This window comes from Manis javanica, chromosome 5 (assembly GCF_040802235.1).
Source record: "Manis javanica isolate MJ-LG chromosome 5, MJ_LKY, whole genome shotgun sequence".
Classification (NCBI taxonomy): Eukaryota; Metazoa; Chordata; class Mammalia; order Pholidota; family Manidae; genus Manis; species Manis javanica.
This window is the reverse complement of record NC_133160.1, coordinates 112,760,933-112,782,786: the sequence shown is the minus strand read 5'-3', so window position 1 is coordinate 112,782,786 and position 21,854 is coordinate 112,760,933. Positions and strand designations below refer to the sequence as shown.

Below are 21,854 nucleotides of genomic sequence, written 5' to 3'. Positions count from 1 at the left end.
AATCGTGAGGGCAGGATGGAGCTTGGGACATTGGCAGTGACAACAGCTGCGTATTCCCAGCTCCACCAAAGGTCTTCAAGCAGCATCCCAGAGGACCAGGCCTAAGGGAGGGGGTCTGGAATGATTCCCCTTTTCCAAGACTTGTAGCCAGCATGACTGGGTAGCCAGCCCTCATGTGCCCACAACTGGCAGCCTTTCTGTACTCCCATGGTAAAGATCTGTCTTGCCCTATCTCTGCTTTACATTCCAGCTATCTGCCTTAGCTCTGCCCTGTACCCCAGTTGGGGTAAGGGACTAGGCTAGCCCACTAATCCATTTGTCACCTTCCTAGGCATTGGCTGGGGTCCTCTTCAGTCTGTGTGTGCATTCTCCTTCATTAACTAGAAAAAATATTTGGTAACCTACCTGCCTGAGTGTTTGGCACCCAGGAGTTCATGCTTAAATTGAAGCCTCCTACCCCATCTCCTGACTCAAACCAGAGTTTCTGTTTGCTGGCTCCGTTCTCAAGAGCAAACTCCATAATTACCTGTGCACCGAACCCTGGGCCACCAATCCCAGTACACTTATCCTTTTCATTGCTCATCAAGGTCCCTTCTTGCCTCTTATCTGGGCCACTAGGGGAATGTCTGACTATGGGGATGAGAGATGGACCAGATTTGGTAAACATGCCTCAGTGTGGGAGAGTTTCTGAACAAGGATTTCCAACTCAGTTGCCCTCAGTTTACCTTGCCTTTGAGGCTCCATCATTCAGGCCTCACCATTCTGTTCTTTCCACTGTGTCAGGTGGTTGGCTAGGCTGCTTCCCCTTTAAAACTGTGGTCCAAACTGGACAAAAACCACATTCTTGGTTCCTCTTAACACAACTGACCAGACTAGCATTTAAAATATGTACTAGACACTGAGAAAGACAAAAAGGACCTAATTACAGAAAAAAGTAAAGGCCAACCATTCTAAGGACAAACTCAGGGCCCATGGATGAGTTCGGTGGGTGTCCTCCAAGTGCACAGAGACAGAACATAAATTCAACTAACATGTGAAGGGCTTCTTTTAAGCTACCATGTCAGGAGCTAGGAAGGATGGTAAATGATTTCTTGCCCTGTAATGGCTCAAATTCAATGGTGAAGTCAACTACCTTAAATATTTTTGGTCAATAAAAAAATTAATTATGAACTGTAATGATAAATACCATGAGCATGAGAAAAGCCTTGTTTTCCCTAAGCCATTAAACTTGCATTGAACACTGGACTGGATCCCTAGGGAATGCCATGTATGCACTCACCAGTTGACCTAGGCTGGGCTACCATCCGTACCTGAACCAGTCATGGGTGGAATTCCATTATAGTGGTTTATACTAATCAGAGTCAATTATTGGAGCTGTGTGCATTTTCTCAAAATGAGTGACTGCTACACCATGGGGAAGCGGTAGGATTATTACTGAAGAAGCATCTAAAATGTCTACTGAAAATGCTAACTGCTTGCTACTTACCAGAAGAAAGACTATGAAGGGAGCTCTTTGAAGGTAAAGTGGGGAAGGAAAGATTTCATCCCTGGGAAGATGTGGGATTAGAGCTGGGACTTCAAAGATAGTGGTAAAAACCACCACTAAGGGATTTTTAGGCAAAGAGTACAACATGAACAACATTAAGAGTGAAAGAGTATGGACGGAGAAAATTGAAAGCAGAATAGTACAACTGGAGAGGAGAAGAGTGGGAAATAAGGGAACTATGTGAGGCAGGCAGGATCTGGGAGGTTTTGAATGCCAGGGCGAGGAGTCTGAATGCATTCTGTCTCTAATGGGGGGCTGTGGAAGGTTTCAGGAAGATTACAGCACTGTTATGTTTGTGCTTGCCAAGAATTTAAAGGTTCTTCTGACCAGATTGACCCAGGTCAGCCTGAATGTCGCCAGGGTGGGTTAGTTAGATGAGTGTTTTCAAGCCTGACTCAGCCTTCAAGGACTAGGGACAGAGTTTGCTTTACCAGCACCTCCCTGTCAGATTCTGGCTCAGGGAACCTGTTTCTACCATTCTACAAATATGAGTGGGATCTTTCCAAGACTCTGCCCTGTGGGCTGGCTGGGCAAGCCTGCCAGGGCCCTGGAGATTTGGGTCTTCATCCCACACTTATCTTCAGCACAGCCACCTGCAGAAGGCAGGGTTCCTAGCTCAGCCCACTGATCACCAAGAATTCAGCAGGTAAAGACATATATGAGGACAGCAAGTAGCAGACTTAAAAGAGGCAATTCAAATGCATTTATTGAACGTGTTTTGGGCCAGACTCCCAAGGAGGGATGCAATAGAAAGGAGAAAAAGAGGGTTAAGGAGAAAAGTCAGGTTCAAAGAAATAACATTTTATAATATAATTTTGAATCCAGGCAGACTCCAGGGGTAAGGAGAGCACACGTTAGGTATCTACTTGGCTAAATGCAATTTGTTCACTAGAGCAATGATCCTGTGAAATCCTTTCCATGGGCTATACTCTTCATCTTAGTTTTCTGGGAAAGTCCCTTATCTGAACAGCTCCAGGACTAACAACCCTCTACTCATGTCAGGAGGAAAGAAGAGCAACATCCTGCTCCCTGGAGTCAATGGGACAAGAACAACTGCAGTGGAGGAAGTATATGGCCTGTATGAAATTTCCAACTTGTGTTACTAACAAATAATTTCTATCCTTATAACCAAGTAACAAATGCAACCAACCTATGGATAAACCCAAGGAATGTTTTTAAGCCAATGGGCCTTGTGTGCTTCCTTTGTGCTAGGCCCTTGGTCCTATTTGTCTTGTCCAATGTGGTAGCCACCAGTCACATATGACTAACAAGCACTTGAAATGTGGCTGGTCCAAACTGAGATGTGCTTACATTTCAAAGACTTGATATGAAAAAAAGAATGTAAAATATCTCGTTAACCTTTTTACATTGATTATATGTTAAGACCATAGTATTTTTGATACATTGCGTTAAATAAGATATACTATTAAAATTAAGTTCATTTGTTTCTTTTTGTTTTTTAAAATATGACTATTATAAAATTAAAAATTGTGTCTTTGGCTCATATTTGTGGCTTGTGTTATATTTCTATTGGAGAGCACAGCTTTAAATTCTCTCTGTGCTATAGTCCCATAACAGCCTTATAACAGGCTCTTACTATGTCTGTTTGACTGAAGAAGAAACTACTGAGGTAGAGAAACTGTATGTGACTTGTCCAGCATTATTCAATAGTGGGGCTGTGATTCAAACCCAGGATGGTCTTAGCCACTATATTATATTGACATTTTAACTTGGTTTATGAACCAATATTTTTCTGGGTGACTAAAAAATGTGGTTCCCTACTAATTGTTTGCATGAGCTGGGGCAATTTTCTTAATTTCCTCATGTCATTGGACATGAGCCTAAGAAGTCTAATAAGTCAATAATGCATTATTGTTTCATTTGAATCACTTTTTTGACTTCATGATCTCTGGACACAAAGACTCAGTTCAATTTAACACATTTCGTTAGTGTCACTATGAACAGTTGTGAAAAACTCAAACACCATCAAATATGTTGACTCCTGAGAAGGAGTTAATTATTTTTGAAGTGATACCAGAATTAATGAATAAAACCCACATTAACTTCTCCATTTGAAAAAAGAGAAGAGCAACACTCACTTTAAGCTCAATGAATAGCAGATAAAATATGGTTTTTAATTGATATTGATTATTTGGGGGGCACTACATATGATAATTTTTCAAGTATTCTTAGAACCTCTTACACAAAGAATCTTCCAGAACTTAAATGATTTTAGGTCAAGAAAATCATACCAACTCTGAAAATAAAAACAAGGGAAAGTTAAACCCTGTGCCATGGTTAAGTATTTCTTTTTTATTACTGTCATAGTTTAATTACACTGGTGAGAATTCAACTTCTCCCTAACACACCCCAAATCCCCCTAGTTTCTAAATTTTTAGCACATATATAAATCATAATCTGAGTCCCACTGGAGAAAGCAGCTCACCCTTTGAGGCCATAGTTGACCCTTAAAAGCATTAAGGATTTTTTTGGTATCATTTCTATTTGGTTGTGAGACTCCAAATCAATCTCTTCTCAGTCTCAGTGTCACTGGCAGGAAAACCGGGAGACCTAGAATCCTCTTCAAGCTCAGCTTGCATAAAATTGCCACGGAATTTTGAAACCACCTTTGTTTTGTCCAGTACTTGTCTCTAGTTTTGACTCTGATTCACCATCTGTTGGATGTTTTCATTCTTGTTACTGCAAACTAACTTAGCTTTGGAGCAGGTATTGTTTCAGCATTCCACAATCTACAGTGTATTCTTTGAAATTATGTCTCAGTGCTATGTAGTAACTATTTTTCTGGCAACTCTTTTTTCAGCTTGGTGTATGACATGTTGGTTAATCTGATCCTTTAATTCATGGCACTCTGTTATCAACAGGCTGTGCAAGGCCCTCTCTTGTTCATTCATACATTTCTTTTCTTTTCCATTCTCCATTTCTATTCCTCTGCCCTTTCCATAAGTAAGCATTCTTTCTTTTTTTTTAAATTTATTTTTAATTTTGTTATCAGTAATCTACAATTACATGAAGAACAGTATGTTTACTAGGCTCTCCCCTTCACCAAGTCCCCCCTACAAACCCCATTACAATCACTGTCCGTCTGCATAGTAAGATGCTGTAAAATCACTACTTGTCTTCTCTGTGTTGCACAGCCCTCCCCTTGCCCCCCACGCACTATGCATGCTAATTGTAATGCCCTCTTTCTTTTTCCCCGCCCTTATCCCTCCCTTCCCACCCATCCTCCCCAGTCCCTTTCCCTTTGGTAACTGTTAGTCCATTATTGGGTTCTGTGATTCTGCTGCTGTTTTGTTCCTTCAGTTTTCCTTTGTTCTTATACTCCACATATGAGTGAAATCATTTGGTACTTGTCTTTCTCTGCCTGTGTTATTTCACTGAGCATAATACCCTCTAGCTCCATCCATGTTGTTGTGAATGGTAGGATCTGTTTTTTTCTTATGGCTGAGTAATATTCCATTGTGTATATGTACCACATTGTCTTTATCCATTCATCTACTGATGGACACTAAGGTTGCTTCCATATCTTGGCTATTGTAAATAGTGCTGCGATAAACATAGGGGTGCATCTGTCTTTTTCAAACTGGAGTGCTGCATCCTTAGGGTAAATTCCTAGAAGTGGAATTCCTGGGTCAAATGGTATTTCTATTTTGAGCTTTTTGAGGAACCTCCATACTGCTTTCCACAATGGTTGAACTAATTTACACTCCCACCAGCAGTGTAGGAGGGTTCCCCTTTCTCCACAACCTTGCCAACATTTGTTGTTGTTTGTCTTTTGGATGGTGGCGATTCTTACTGGTGTGAGGTGGTATCTCATTGTGGTTTTAATTTGCGTTTCTCTGATGACTAGCGATGTGGAACATCTTTTCATGTGTCTGTTGGCCATCTGAATTTCTTCTTTGGAGAACTGTCTGTTCAGCTCCTTTGCCCATTTTTTAACTGGATTATTTGCTTATTGTTTGTTGAGGTGCATGAGCTCTTTATATATTTTGGATGTCAACCCTTTATCGGATCTGTCATTAATGAATATATTCTCCTGTACTGTAGGGTACCTTTTTGTTCTATTGATGGTGTCCTTTGCTGTAGAAGCTTTTCAGCTTGATATAGTCCCATTTGTTCATTTTTGCTTTTATTTCCCTTGCCTGGGGAGATATGTTCATGAAGAAGTCACTCACATTTATGTCAAAGAGATGTTTGCCTATGTTTTTTTCTAAGAGTTTTATGGTTTCATGACTTACATTCAGGTCTTTGATCCATTTTGAATTTACTTTTGTGTATGGGGTTAGACAGTGATCCAGTTTCATTCTCTTACATGTAGCTGTCCAGTTTTGCCAGCACCATCTTAAGTAAGTGTTCTTAAGTGTTTGAAGTATATCCTTCTGTCTGTATGAGTTCCTGTAAAATGTGTTTTTTTTGGTTTTGTATGCATGCATTTTAAGTTTATATAAATCATATTGTAGTAAAGGGCTCATTCTGTTTCTTCACTTGGCACTACATTTAAACAAGTCTAATCATGTTGCTGAGTATATATCTAGACTGTTGCTTCTAACTGATGCCTAGCTGTCCATCCATTTAATCCACCTGCATCACAGAGGTGGACATACACTTTGCCCCCAACTCACTGATGCTACTAATAATGCTGTTACATATATCATCATACATCTTCCATATTGGTGAGAATTCTTTTGGGTTTCTATACTCAGCAGTAGAAATGCTGATCATTAAGTAACATATATGTCAGTTAGGTCCTATCAGGAAACCAAAAGCTAATCTAAGTATATAAAACTGAGGGACTTTAATGCAAAGAATAGGTTACAGAGGTGGTGGATGAGCAGCAGGAGAGCCCCTGTGATAACCACATCCACACCTCAGCAATTACTGTAACAGGAGCCTGCATCTGATGGAAGCTGGAATCACATTGGGACTGCCTAATGGGAGCTGAAAGACAAGAAGTATAGATACCCTTTTGGAGAGAGAGAGGGAGAAAGAGAAATACCCTGACTTTTTCTTTCTCCCACCCCCAGTCTCCTATCAGTACCTTCTGCTAGTTGAACCCATTTATAAATGCAGCCTGCACGTGCTAGGGCAGGGCAGGGACAGGTGAGGAGCAAACCAGAGGGCAGACAGCTGTAAGCCACCGTTCACTTGATCTGACTAAGTCCTGCTGGACTTCACTCTGTCATGAGCTCATCAGCCTCATCCAGCAGTGTGTCTCCACAGCCCATCTACTCTTTATGGCGTACCCTTCTCCAAAAAGGAGTGGTAGAGATCGCTCCCATTTTTCTTTGAATGTGTTTAGCGTATTGCAGAGGCCTCAGGCATCTCCCCAAATCTAGCAGCCTGATGGATCTCAGGGACCCAGCCATCCGTTGAACCATAACCTCTTAAGGGCAGCGACCTGATCAGTTTTATTTGTAAGCCCCGACCTGGCATTATGCTCAGTGCTACTGACTGAGTAATAAATGTTCTTGTTGATTATTGGTGTCATGCCTTACCCCTTATTACTATTATTTTGGCTTGGAGACTACACTGATGGCAGTTTTCAAGAAGGCACTTGTGACATTGTGGGGGAAAATCTCTGGGGAGGTCAGATGGGTGAGAGAGAGTTGGTATTCAGCCAGCAAGCACAATTTAAGACCATAATGGTTATCAAAACACTGTGTTGGTTGGTAAATTGACTCTGAGCAATCCCTAGTGACTATTGTGCCCTGTATGCCCTGGCCACTTCCTTGAAACTGTTGCTCCCTCCAAGATCAGCAACTGAAAGGGTATGCCTAGAATGGCTGCTGGGCTCCATGACTCCGATGCTATAACCTGCCTGGCCATTTCCCAGCTGGTTCTTGCATTGGCCTTACTGGTTGTTAAATATTCTAACTATCCTTCCCCTGGAGGAGTATCACAAAAGAAGTATAGGGGAAAGCCTGCAGACTTTTGGGGTCCTATGATTCCATTGTTTCTATGAGTGATGATGAGGGAGCATTTCTATGAGTGATGATGAGGGAGCGAATGCTCCAGGATTATTTTCCTGATGGAGAATGATGCACATGCTTCTGGCTTTCCTATTAGTGTTCATTAGTTCTCCTCATCCATGGGGGATACATTCCAAGACCCCCAGTGGATGCCTGAAACCCTACATATAGTATGTTTTTTTTCCTATACATACATATCTACGATAAAGTTTAATTTACAAATTCGGCACAGTAAAAGACTAACTACAAAATAATAATAAAATAGAGCAATTTAAACAATATACCATGTTTAAAGTTATGTGAATGTGGTTTCTCTCTCAAAATATTGTGATGATGTGAGATGATAAAACACCTACATGATGAGATAAAGTGAGGTGAATGACGTAGGCATTGTGATGCAGCCTTAGGCTGTTGCTGACTTTCTAACTATAGTCCAGAAGGAGGATCATCTGCTTCCAGCTGAGGATTGACCACAGGTAACTGGAACCAGGGGAAGCAAAACCTCAGATAAGGAGGGACTACTGTATACAGTACACAGTAAAATGCACAAGTCTGAAGGGTCAACTATGGCCTCAGAGGGTGAACGCTTTCCCAAATGTGCTGCTCCTTGAGTTTTCACATGTGGGCACACATGTGTCCACCACCCAGATCAAGACACAGAACATTTCCAGCCTCCCAGCTGGCTCCCTTATTACTCCTTCCCATCATTGTCCTCACGTAGCCACAGTTATGCCATCTATCACTATGAATTTGCCTGTTTAAAACATCATGTAAATAAAAGCATAGAGTATATGTTTTTCAAAGTGCAGCCTCTTTTGGTCAACATGAAAAATATCCTTCCTTTGGGGTTTGTTTGGCTATTTTCTCAATTTGTTAAGTTGGATCCTTAGCTTATTAATTTTCAACCTTTCTTCTTTTCCTTTTTTTTGCAATTTTAAACAATTGTGGTAAAATAACACATAAACCTTGCCAAAGTAACCATTTTTAAGTGTGAAATTCAATGTCATTAGTTACATTCACAATGTTGTACAACCAACACCACTCAATAATTCCCAAAAGTTTTATCACCCCAAATGGAAACTCTGTGCCCATGAAAGAATAATTTCCTGTTCTTCCTTCCCCCAAGTCCCTAGTAACCCGTAACTTACTCTATGTCTCAATGAATTTGCCTATTTTAGATATTTCTTATAAGTGGAGTCATGCAATATTTGTCCTTTTGCATTTGGTTTATTTCACTCACCATAATATTTTAACAGCTCATGCATGTTGTAGCATGTATCAGAATTTCATTTCTTTAATGGCTGAATAATATTCCATTTCACATATATATTATGTTTTGTTTATCCATTTGTCTATTGAGGGACACTCGAGTTGTTTCCACCATTGGTTATTGTGAATAATGCTGCAGTGAGCATTGGTATACAAACATCTGAGTCCCTATTTTCAATTCTTCTGGGTCCATACACAGGAGTGGAGTTGCTGGGTCACGTGGTAAGTCTATATTTAGCTTTTTGAGGACCACCAAGCAGTTTTCTCACAGCTCCTGCATCATTTTACATTCCATCAGTAATGCACAGGGTTTCAATACATGATTTGTTTTATTTATTTAGTATTACCATAGTTATCCTAGTTGGGGTGAAGTAGTATCTCATTGTGGTTTTGATTTGCATTCACTAATGACTAATGATATTGAACATTTTTTAATGTGCTTACTGACCATTTGTGTGTCCTCTTTGGATACATGTCTATTCATGTCCTTTGTCTGTTTTTCAATTTCGTTGTCTTTTTGCTGGTGAGTTGTAAATTTTTTTTTGTACCATTAGTCTTATCGAGAAATCCTACTAAAAGCTCAAATTTGCAATCAGACTAATATAAAAGGCATTATCAAAGATAATAAAAACAGCTAATCAGTTTCCTTATAATGATTATATTCATAGCTTTCTCCATTAACTGACTCCTGTAACAACTCTGTGAAGCAGGCAGGGCAAACATTACTATTTCCAGTTCAAAGCTGAGATGATAATACCCTGCAGTTATTGAGGGATTCTCAATTGCCAACACTCTTAAGTGCTTTACATTCATTATCTCACTGAGTTTCCCCAATAACCCTATAAGCAGATACTATTATTCTCTCCATTTTCAGACTAGAAAATCAATGTAACTAAAACACCTTTAAATGCCTGTGTCCAGGGGTGCATCATTTTAAGTGGCAGGGTCAGGATTCATCTCAGGTGGTGGGACTCCAGGGCTCTCCCCTGTGTGCAGAAAAGACAGTGGAACACGTACAGCAAGTTGAAGTTGCTGAAGATGCTGCAACTAGCATACGTCAGGCACCGGTATTAGGCAGATATTTAATAGATTCCCAAAGGCAAAGCTAATTTATTCCCAGAGAATGTAAAGATGAGAAGAGTCATTCTTAAATGGTTATGAACATGACGAACACATTTGAACTACTGCAATAATTTAGGGACAGGACAATGCTTTGCTGCTATTTCCTCTGGGATAAATGCTTAAAATATTTAAACCAGAAACACTTAGAAGCAGCAAGAGAACTTAGAAAACCCAAAACTTATGCAACCCGTATTTACGCGGGCATCTGTCAACCAGGGCTAACGGGTAACTGTACTGATGTAAGCAGGTCGAGGCAAAAGAATCAAACAGCAGAACTGGAAGGGACTGTGGAAATCAGCCGATGACTAGACGGCGAGTGCGCAGCCCTCGGATTACAGAAGTGACGCCCAGGAAGTTCCAAGATATCCAGGAAAACATTCTGTGTTAGCAGAACTTCCAACCATTAGAAATCAGTCTATTCCTTTCCCTCCCTTACCGCTTTTTTCTCTTGCTAGCTCTTCAACTACCTTCTTTCTTTCTTTCCTTCAACAAACCTTTTTTGAAAAATGGTGGTCCAGCCAACAGTACATTTCAGTGGGAAGAAACTGTACACGACGTGCTAACAGATTATAACTTAATGCAACCTAGGATCCTTCCCCTCCCCGCGCGACGATCCACCGCCCTGGACCGGAGGTTGGGGTGCGGCCGGGGATGGGCTGCGTAGGAGCCGCGCACTCCCCGCGGAAAGCGGGGCTGCGCAGGGGGAGCCTGCGCCCCCCTGGGCGGGGGCGAATCCAGGCAGAGCGCGGCTTCGCGGTCTCCTAGCGACCCCGGCGGCCGGGGATACACACGGCCCAAGGCTCGGCGGTCGCGGGGGAGCCACCCGCTCCATGGCGGACAACAGGCGGCAGTTCCGGCCGGGGGCGCCGAGTCGGGCGCCCGGGGGCCTGAACTGCAGGCCCGGGTAAGCGCCGCGCGCCGCGCGGGGGCGTATCCCGCGGGGGCCGCGCATTTGCTGGGCTTTGGGCGGGGCGGCGGCTGGCCGGGAGCGCCAGGCCGGAGGTCCACCCTGCCTTTCCTCCTCAATGTCCCCGCACCGAGGATTATAATAGAAAAGAACCAGCGCCTGACTCTCGTCTTGGCAAAGGGCACGTTTTTCTGCTATCCTCACAAGCTCCCTAGGGGGTGCACTGATGTACCCATCCCAGAAGGGGCGCTGGTGGCCACAGAGTCCTCCGCGGACACTGGTTTTGCCACCGGCGCGCCGCTCCCCGAGCTGGCCAACTGGATTTCTGCACGGGTGTGAAGGATCTCAGCACAGATTGGGCCACCTAGCTTGCGACTGTGGTCAAGCTGAGCCTGCGTTTGGAGAGAACCTCGGGTACTGTGCAGCCTGCTGCCATTTTCAATGGTTGGTGTCACGGCCACAGGGCAGAGACTCAAGGCCTTTTGCCTTTGCGGTTTCCTTAAGCTGCTTGTGAGCAGGGAATTCCGCTTTCCTGGGGGCAGCACCACGTAGCGAGATTCCAAAGGCGAGGATCAGAAAGGCTAGAGTGGAAGGCCGGTTCCATTCTTGTTTGTCTGGTGACCTTAGTCAAGTTCGTTGCTCCTTCTGGTCTCAGTTTTCTTAAATGTAAAATGGGGACGATAAAAGAAATCCATTTTATGGGATGTTATGGGGATTAACTGGCATAGGACATGGAAAGCACTGGTGAACAGTGTGTGCCCCACACGCTGGCAATTATGAACTCCTTGGGGATTCTTCTTTCCCCATTTTCAAACTCTTTGTTTTGAAGTAATTACAAACTCAGAAGTTGCAAGTATAGTAAGTACAGAGGTTCCATATACACTTCCCCCAGCTTCTTCCAGTATACCATCTTACGTAACTACAGCACATTGCCAAAGCAGGAAATCAATGCTGACACAACGCATTAGACTAGAAACCTTACCGGGAATTTCACCCATTGTTACTTGCACTTGTGTGTGTATGTGCAGTTTTGTAAAATTTCTCATACATGTATATGAAGATACAAAATTGTTCCCTCACTATAAAGGAGGCACTTTGAGCTACTCTCTAATTGTCTCTCCTCTCCCTATCCCCAGCCTTTGGCAACCACTAATCCATTCTCCATTTCTTTAATTTCATTCTTTTGAGGGTATTAGATAAATAGAATAATATAGTATAAAACCTTCTGAGGTTGGCTCTTTTTCACTCAGCAGAAAGCCCTGGAGATCAATCCACTCAAGGCATTGTGTGATTAAATAGTTTGTTCATTTTTGTTACTAAATAATATTCCATGGTTTGGATATACCACAGTTTGTTTATCCACTTACCTGTTGAAGGGCATGCAGGTTGTTTCTAGTTTTTGGCTATTACATTTAAAGCTGTTATGAACATTTGTGAACAAGTTTATGTGTGAACATAAGCTTTAATTTCTTTAGGATAAATGCTCAATACTCTTGTTCTTAAAGATGGAAATACCATGTATTATATACTAGTGACTGTGGAAATAGTAAATGTTTAGGAAAAAAAACCTGTTCTCAGTTTTATTTCCTGGGTCAAGCAAAATTTTTCATGAACTTAACACGCAAAGAGGTAAGTTTATCAGCTGAGAGGCAAAATGAAGTAGTGGGAAGCCCTCCTGCTAGACTGGTTACCTTTGTTCACCTCTCAGAGCTCAGTTTCCTTATTGAAAAGTGTAGAAGGTGGCCTAGATTCTTTCTGGGGATTCTGCCAGCTCTAACATTCTATGAGGCTTGAACTAGCTGCCACACTTGTCTCATTTTGAGCTGAATGACTGTGCTTAAGCAAAAGTATTGGTCACCAGATTTGATTTTATGAAGGGCTTGGATATTTGTAAATGTGTGGGAAATAAACTTTGTAAAGATATCTAATAAAATGGTGGGTTACTTGCTAATGGTCATGCTGAATGGGTCATTAAATCTGAAGATTGATGTAATTTCAACACCCCTGCCACTAAGCTATTTAAGAGTGATTTATTAATTGCAAAGAGAGACCTGTCGTTATCTCATCTTTTTGTGTCCTTTCATCTAGTTTTTCACAGTAGTCCTGGATGAAGTCCTTAAAACACACACATGCACACAGAGCAAACAAGTTCCTAGGACTCATAAGAAAAAGAATAGGGATCAAGCTGGAATCTCTTAAAAATGCTTTGTGACTATAAGGAGGAGTGCAGCAAGGAGTAGATTTGGGGTAATGAGGCATTGTTGGTGCGAGGGGCCTGAAGGTGGAAGAGGCTTTAGGGAAAGACACCAATAGTACAGAAATATCTGGCTAAGGCAGGGTGATATACTAAGGATAATGAGAGTCTTGCTGTAAGTTACTCAGGTTCCAAGCCCTAACTTGGCAATATCTGAATCTATTAGATTATCCAGGAACTGGTCTCATTTTCCTTCCTATTTGTTCATCCATTTCTTCCATGTCATATTCATGCCCTAACTATTCAAGGCAAGCAGAGGCCTGGTGGTATGGAAACTGAGTGAAGCAGCCTAGGTATAAGGCAGTAGGGAGGAGTGGAGACTGTGAATAAGAATGCACATAGGACTTGTCTAAACAGAGCAGCCACTATACCAATTGCAATTCCATGGAAAGATAGACCCAGTGGTCCCAGAGCTCCTAATTTTTTATCTAGATTTTTTTATGTGAACTTTTTATATGTCAGAAGATCTAGTGTAGTGGTTAAACATCTTTCCCTAGAGTCACACTACCTGGATTAAAATCCCACCAGTACCATTGATTAGCTGTGGGACCTTTGACAAGTTTTGTTTTATAACTTCTTTGTGCCTCAATTTCCTTATCTGTAAATGGGAATAATACTAGTACCTTATACCTACTTCATAGGATTTTTATGAGATTTAAATAAGTTATTACATGCAAAGCACTTAGAAGAGTTCCTGGAAGGGGCATATGAGTGTCCTTCACAAAAAGAATGATGAACTATGGTGGAAGCAGTTGGAAATAATGGATTAGATTTACACATACCATGCTTGGTAAACAAGTAAGAAACAGAATAGTGCCTTTTACAGAAATTAAGAATACATGCACACAAAAGGTGATACAAGTATTATAAGGTTGTGTACAAACAAAAGGGGATGTTTCAATCCTTTTGCGTGGTTTTGCCCCTACAGGACAGTGAGAGTGGGTATGGGGATGAGGTAGGGTAGAGAACCCAGGGAAGGGCCCTTGCGCAGACCAGTGAATATGTGCCATGAGCTATGGCTGTGATTCACAACCTGCCCCACGGGAACCCCGTGAACCCCGGGAAGGGCCCTTGCGCGGACCAGTGAATATGTGCCATGAGCTATGGCTGTGATTTACAACCTGCCCCACAGGAACCCTGCTTCCCTCTCCTCTCCCTTACAACCTTCTTTTCCCAGCCCAATCCTTGTGATCCATACCGCCGGGCATGCTGTCTTCCAGGCACAAGGAGAATCTGCCTTCCAAGGGCTTCACAAAGCCCACGCCCAGGCTGGCATTGCCCACCTCCCTGGATGGCCAGATGCGGGTGTTCATGAGGAAGGGCCTGGATGACTTTGGGAGCGGCTCTCTCCCCTGGGTTTGTCACGGAGCTCCCCAACCTGCCCCAAAGAAGAGGCAGAACAAGCTGCCCGTGGAAGTGGCCCTGCCTGCCAAGCTCCTGGCAGCCCGGCAGGCATGGAGGGCATTCCTGGAGGACGTGGAGGCCCAGTTGGCCCCGCACCCCTTGGCTCTCTACCCACATCTGGAAGAAGATATGCCTGTAGAGGTGAGCCCCCGCCCGAGGGTTGGGGTGGGCCTTCACTGGGGCCTTGAAAGTAAGTCTGCTTAGGCGCCTGGGGAGTCCCTCGAGGGGATGACTCATTTCCAAGGAGAGGACCAGGAATGAAGGTCTCCTCAGGTGAGCGTTCCCATGGAGTGGGGCAGCCTTCCTTTCTCTGCTCCTGGAACGGTTGGCGGGAAACGTACAGGTAGCTCGCTTGGCTTCCTGCAGAGCTGTGCACTTTACAGAGGTCCCAAGGGCAGACCATTTGACCTCTTTTCTCCTGAAGTTCTACCAGTCTAGTTCGCTTGGAACTTTCCGGGGGATTGTTCACTTTTGCCTCTGTTGCTTTAGCCTGGTGTTAGAAAGTGTCCGTAAGTACTTACCAACTTACTAACTGATAGAAGGCCCGAGAACCATAAAGGTCATGGGGAAAATTCACCAAATTGACAAGGCCAGGGCTGGACAGGAGCTCCATAGGTCACCAGTGTCCCGGGCTGCCTCTGCCTTTCAGCTCCTAAACATATGTCTCCTGTCCTTGTATCTCAGAATGGCTCCCACCGCTCCAGGCATTGAGTCTGTAAAGGCTGAGTGCCAGCTGACGCTATCTTTTAATTAGGCAAAATCATAGCTTTCCCAGTAAAGATTGCATTCATCTGACCACTCCACACTGTGAGGTAGTCTAGGAAATTGAGTTTCTTGGCTAGACCTTGCAACATCAAGCAGAATTCTGTCAGCCTCAAGGAAGAAGTGTGGGGTGGGTATCAGGCTGCAAACCAACGGTATCTGCTACCCCACTCCCACCCCTGCCGTCTGCCCCCTGCGTCAGTGAGCCTGATCCTTGTGCAGAAAGCTTAATGCCTGTGCCAAAGCCTCCGAGGGCCCCTTCTCACTTGGTGTCAAGTCCCCGCATGTTCTGCCCTCCATCCCTCCCCGTGCTCCTCCCCTCCAGCCGCACTGCCTGCTCCTCTGCCCTCAGTCTGTCCAGCCACTCTGGCCTTCTGGCTGCTCTGTGAGCAAAAACATGCACGGCCAACTCAGGTCTCTCTTCCTGTGCTTGGAGCGCCTGGCCTCAGATGTCGGCCTGGCTCCTGCCTCCACTTCCTCCAGATCTTTGCTCAGATGCCTGCTCATTGGAGAGACCCATGTAAAAGAGCACTTCCCTCTTGCCCTCCTTCTCTGGGCCTCACCGGGATCGATGTTCACCTCAGTGCTTGTCACTGCCGACTCAGCACTAGAACACAAGCTCTGCAAGGGCAGGAGTGTCATCTGTGTCTTCACTGTGTGCCACAATACCTGGCACACGGTGGACCCTAATACATACCTGTACACAATGAATGAATGAATAAATGATCAGTGGCAGAGGTGGGATTTCTAATCAGTTATTTTCCATCTGAGGCCTTCCTCCACTGCCTCTTATAGGTTAGAGCTTCTTGTCCAAGACAAGGAGATTATTTCCACACCCCCTCAGATGGCATCTGGCACTGTAGCTCTTATTTCCATATCTGACCTTCCCAACTCAGGGTTCCTTCTTTCTGAGGCAGGATCTCTTCTTATGGTATGCTGATGACCCCTGGTAGCTCTGGATTTATTTAAATTCTACCCCGAAAAAGAATGTCTCTTTTTGCATGGTTCCAGCCCAATTCCATAACCTAATTCCCCTGGTCCAGCTTGGGTTATGTGCGTATTCCTAAACCAGTCACTGCGGTCCTGACTGGCCGGGCCTACCTGTGGAAGGAGGATGGCATCTGGCCAGTTCAGACCATAAAGACGGGGAGAGGAGGAAGAGAGGGGTCTTCAGAGAAAAACCTACATATCATTATTCACAGGAGGAAGAATGGAAGTGGGTAGTCACAAGCACAGAAATCTGTTAGAGGCCTCTCAGTCAGTGGGGAATTGGGAACCGGGGTAGGCCTGCAACTTACCTGGGGGAGATGGTGCTTCAGCACAAGAGGCTGCAAACCTCCTGTGCAGGTGAGGGAGGCTGACCCGCAGCACCCAGCACACTGCCTGCACAGAAGCTGATGTACAGCCTTGACCTGATGGACAGGAAAAGCAAAGGGGAGAGCAGTCTGTTCTGTTTTAGAGTCAAGGGACCCCCTTACTCAGCATATTTTTCTTCCCTCCAAAGCTGTTTTCTGTTTGTAGCTCTTATTAAAGGTGCTGGAAGTGCTGGATCCTGACAGGAAACTGGAGGACTCATGGGCTTATTGTCAGGGCATCAGGAAAAGAACAAAGGAACCCACACAACTTTTAAAAAAATGTTCCACCCAAGTCAGCCTGGGACTGTAAGTATTGCTCTCCACCCCTCACCCGTCCCATCACCTGATGACACATCCTCAGAGTTACCCTCTGAAAGCTCCTCATCTTTTCAATAATTTAAAGAAACAAAAGTAAATAAGTTCCCAAAGAGGAAGGAAAGGAGCCTTGGGTCCTGCAAGGAACTCATTTATTTCATAAATGGATGTGAGTTGCCCAGCAGTGGAGCAGACGCGGTGTGCCTCCCTGACTCCAGGAGAGCTGCCTGAGAAGAGGGGAGCTGCAGACGACCTGACTGATACTTGGCCCCCAGTGACTCCTTAAATGGTCCGCGGCAGAAGGCCTTTTGTTCAACATTATTGGGACCAGTAGTTGGTTGGGTAACAACAATACCAAAAAGAAAGTAATAATAATACAGGGAATTGTAAAATATGATACTTAAATTCTGAAAACATTTTATTTTATCCTAAAACATAACTGTATAGTCCCTTGCTAGTCTTTCAGTGTAAAGTCATTTTCGGAGTACAGGTCTCCTGCTTGGAGTTCTCAGTCATCTTTTTTGCATAAACTTTACCAGTAAATGCCACCTTCATTGACCCTTTCCAAAGCACTAAGCTTAATTTTCATAGAAACATCCCTCTTTTGCAGCACACTCTGTATCCCCAATTCACATGCTATTAAATTTAAGATATATACTTAAATTAAAGCACTGAGAAGTATACTTGACAAAAATAGGTTTGGGATACAAATTTGACTTTTGAAATTAAATGATGTCAGTGGGCCCCCAAGAGGGTGGGTGAATAGATGGAGAGCAGCCCAGCCACAGCAGCCAGACCACCGACAGGGGCCCCAGGCCCACAGCCAGGTGTGCAGAGGGGGCCTCATAGAGCTTTGCTAGTCACAAGAGTTACCTGCATGGAGGTGGAGGGAGAGAAAATCCACTGTACTAAGTTGTATGTGTTTGTTAGGATGAGACACAGAGTGACAGGAGCTGCATAGGTCAGGCCCCAGAATGTACCCCCTGGTACATTTGGGGAGAACATTGGGGCACACTCATCTCAGCTCTGCCTCTCTTCCAGTGGGAAGCAAGATGGCCCATGGGAAACACAAGTCCTCTGCTCCTCCCTTCTTGAGGGGAGCCCCACCCTGGTCCAGCCCTGCTGGGGTTTCAGCTAGCGTATCCTCTTGGACCTAACCCCATGTTAGAAATTCTATTCTCCCCGTTGCTTTTGCAACAGTACTTGGAATCTGCCAGCAAATCCTAATGGCTTTACTTTTTTTCTTAATTAAAGTATCATTGGTAGACAATTTTATGTTGGTTTAAAATATACAACACAGTGGTTCAACAGTTACCCATATTATTAAATCCTCACCCTCTCCAGTGTGGTTACATACTATCAATGTAGTAAGATATTACAGAATCATTGGCTCTATTCTCCATGCTGTACTGTCCCATGACCAGCTTATATCGTGATTGCAAATTATTGTGCCGCTTTATCCCCTTCACACTCCACCCTGCGCCCACCCCAACCCCTCCATCTTGGTAACCACTGGTCCCTTCTCAGTGTTTATGAGTCTAATGCTATTTTGTTCCTTCTGGTTTGTTTGTTTTTAAACTCCACAAATAAGTGAAATCATATGGTATTTGTCTTCTTTGCCAGGCTTATTTCACTGAGTACAATACCCTCTAGATCCTAATGGCTTTACTTTTGAAATACATTCCAAATCTCCCCTGCTCTACTGCTGTCAGTCTGTTCCAAGGTAGCATCATCTCTTGCCTGGATAATTGTGATAGCTTGCTAACTGGTCTCATGGCCTCAGCCCAGGGTACCCCTCCTCACCAAACCCCACCCTGTCACAAAGTAGCTAAAGTGATTGTTTAAAATATTTAAGTCAGATAGTGTCTTTCCTATGCTCAAAATTCTCCAGTTACTTACTTACTCAGGATGAAATTCAAAATCCTTATAACTGGTTCTAAAATCCCTTATGATCAGGCCTCATCCTCTACCATCCTCTCTTTAGTCACTTCCTTCCAGTCGCCCTGGCCTGTGTGTTTCTTCACACACACTTGGTACATTCCTACCTTGGGGTCTTCACATGCTGTTCTTTCCTGTCTGGTGTCTGCATGGTTTGATCCCTTTCTTCTTTCAGGTCTCTGCTCAGATATCACTTTAGAGTGAAGCCTTCTCTGTATAAATAAAAAGCCTGTCATCACTCTCCATCCTTCCTGTCCTGTTTTACTTTGCTTTATACCACTTGTAACCACCTGGTGTATATTTGTTTACCTCTTTCCTATTTGTCTCTCCCTCCCCAACTATATTCTCTATGAGGATAGATCTTAACTTTATGTGTAGCTGAATCCTCGTGCCTAGAACAGTGCCTGGCACATAGTTAGTGCTTAATGAATATTTGTTGAATGAATGGATGAATGAATTAATATAGGGATGTTAGGAATAAAATGTGGTTTCTGGGGACAGCCCGTGTAAATGCCTCCCTGTGGAAGGGACCTGTATGCTGAGACATAAGGGGAATGAGGGAATGGAGAAGGCACTGCAGTCAGATGAACAACATGTACGAAGGCTCTGTGGCTGGAGGGAGCACGATGAGTCATGGAACTGAGAAGGCCACCATGGCGGAGCTCAGAGAGTGAGGGAGGATGGTAGCTCCAGAAGAATCTGGAGACAAGGATCAGGCCATGAAGAACTTTGGAAACAGAGTAAAGACTTAGGTCTTTATTGATGAAATAACAAGAAACTACTGGACACAAAAACTTGCACCTGAATGTCCATAAAAGTGTTATTTGTAATAGCCCAAAGTGGTAACAGCCCAATGTTCTTCAACTAACTATGGATAAACAACATGTGGTCTATCCATACAATGGGAAATTAGCCATAAAAACAAATAAACTACTGATACGTGCTGCACCATTTATAAACCTTGGAAACATTATGCTAAGTGAAAGAAGCCAGACACAAAGACCACCTATTATATGGTTTGGTTCAAATAAAATGTCTAGAATGGGCAAATCTATGCAGACAGAAAGTAGATAAGTGGTTTTCAGGAGCAAAGAGAGTGGGGAGAATGTGAAGTGACTGTTAATAGTTATGGGGCTTCTTTTTGGGTTGATGAAGATGTTTCAGACTTAGTAGCAGTGGTTGCACAACTTTGTAAATACATGAAAGCCACTGAACTGTGTACTTTGAAATGGTAAATATTATGGTACATGAATTGTATCTCAATTTTTAAAAAGAAGCTACTGAAGAGGCTTAACTTGATATGACTAGATTTAAATTTTGAAATTATTTTAGCTGTAGTATAGAGAATGGATCAGGGATTGGGAGTCGGGGCCCTACTAGAAAACCAGAGACACCAGGGAGGATCCTTTTGCAACAATCCAGAGGAGGTGGAATTAAGTCTACTGGATTCATTAATAGGCTGAATTTTAAGGATGAGCGAAAGAGAAGTCAAGGATGTCTCCTACTTGTCAAGATTGTCTAAGGCTTTGGCCGACTCCAAGCACAGTAATTTGGGCTTTTACCTGGAAACTGTCTTACTAAATGTTACTCATAATTTTTAAAAATCAACTTATATTGGTAAGATGCTATGTAACTTTTCACTGTGGTAACTACTCGTGATCTACTTGTCTTCATGATACTGATAATTAGGATGTGATCTTTGAAAAATGAACGTATGATTTGTATGAGTTCGCAAGAGACTTAGAAATCCCTGCCTTATGATGTCCTTTCTCTGAGATGGTGTTTGAAATTCACTTAGATTCATGGTGTCTCATATTGTAATTCTTTGATGGTCTCATTATCTTTAGTTCTAAGAAGAGCCCTGTGTCACATCCAGGCCAATGGCTTTATGAAGAAAAGAAGCCAGTTGAAACACATTTGCTCCATGAAGGTGGTCCTTATCATGAAAACGTACACAAAGTGGTTCGTGACTTCTGCAACTGGGCTACTACTTTTGTAAGTTAGTAGTAATACCTCAACCTACTTTTAAGTCAAGCTCAAAATTGCTTTTATTAAAATACAGTGTTTGGATATCATCTAAATCAAATAAGCAAGGTCATAAAGGAATCTTTATGAATCTCCCACCATTTAGAATAGAAGTATTTCTTGTAAATGATGTTTTTGGAAAGCTCACAAGCTTGCAGCCAATTTGAACGTTTATTGTTCATATGTCAATTTGCAGTTTCTTGCTTTGTTTTTCTTTTTTTTTAATGGCTTTCTTTTTTGTCAGCTTTATTGAGATATAATTGACATGTAAGATTGTATAATTTTAAGGTGTACAGCATGATGTTGATAATTTGATATAAGTACATAGATTGCAAAGTGATTACTTCAATGGGATTAGTTAACATATCTATTACCTCCCATGATTACCTTTTTTAGTGTTTGGTGAAAAGATTGAAGATTTACTTTCTTAGCAACTTTCAAGTACAAATATAATATTGTTGACTATAATCACCATGCTGTACATTAGATTCCCAGAATTTATTTATCTTGTAACCTTAAGTTTATACCCTTTGGCCAATTATCTCCTCATTTCCCCCATTCTGTTGGTTCATAGTTTTATTTTCCATCTTAATGTTGGGACCTTCTTTTCTCTCTTCCTTCACTCCTTCATCAACTCAGTTGTCTCAGTTATATTTACCTATAAGTACTTGGGCAGCAACGCTTGACTACAACCTTCGATAGACAGTATTGCTGGCATATATAGGCTTTAACTTAGCTATCCTTACCCTCCATTCAAGAACCTATTTGATTACCTATTCCTTTTCCTAAATTATTGTAGATATCTGATTACTGAGTTTTTTCCTGGATTTAAGACCTGGATTTTTGAGTGCATGAGTCAGCTTTAGAGAATGTTTTATTTAGGACAATTTCATTGACAAATTGTCCCAAAGTATAATTCAGACTGGTTTAAGGGAGAAAAGGGAACCATCCAGAGGTATTAGGAGCTTCA

The 21,854-nt window shown here is 42.9% G+C and overlaps 1 protein-coding gene across 6 annotated transcripts in view; it reads left to right on the top strand.

Moving 5' to 3' along the window:
* Positions 1-10,356: 10,356 nt before the first annotated feature.
* FAM47E (family with sequence similarity 47 member E) overlaps positions 10,357-21,854 on the top strand; it is a 37,571-nt gene continuing 26,073 nt past the window's right edge. For 2 of the 6 annotated variants that reach the window (XM_073237438.1, XM_073237440.1), the window contains exons 1-4: positions 10,413-10,828; positions 14,306-14,630; positions 16,773-16,912; positions 20,707-20,854. In XM_073237438.1, the coding sequence (XP_073093539.1) occupies positions 10,755-10,828; positions 14,306-14,630; positions 16,773-16,912; positions 20,707-20,854 (687 nt within the window). In that variant the 5' untranslated portion in view covers positions 10,413-10,754. Of the gene's footprint in view, positions 10,829-14,305; positions 14,631-16,772; positions 16,913-20,706; positions 20,855-21,854 lie in introns of all 6 variants that reach the window. The other 4 variants (XM_073237436.1, XM_073237441.1, XM_073237437.1 and 1 more) reach the window with 4 other exon arrangements.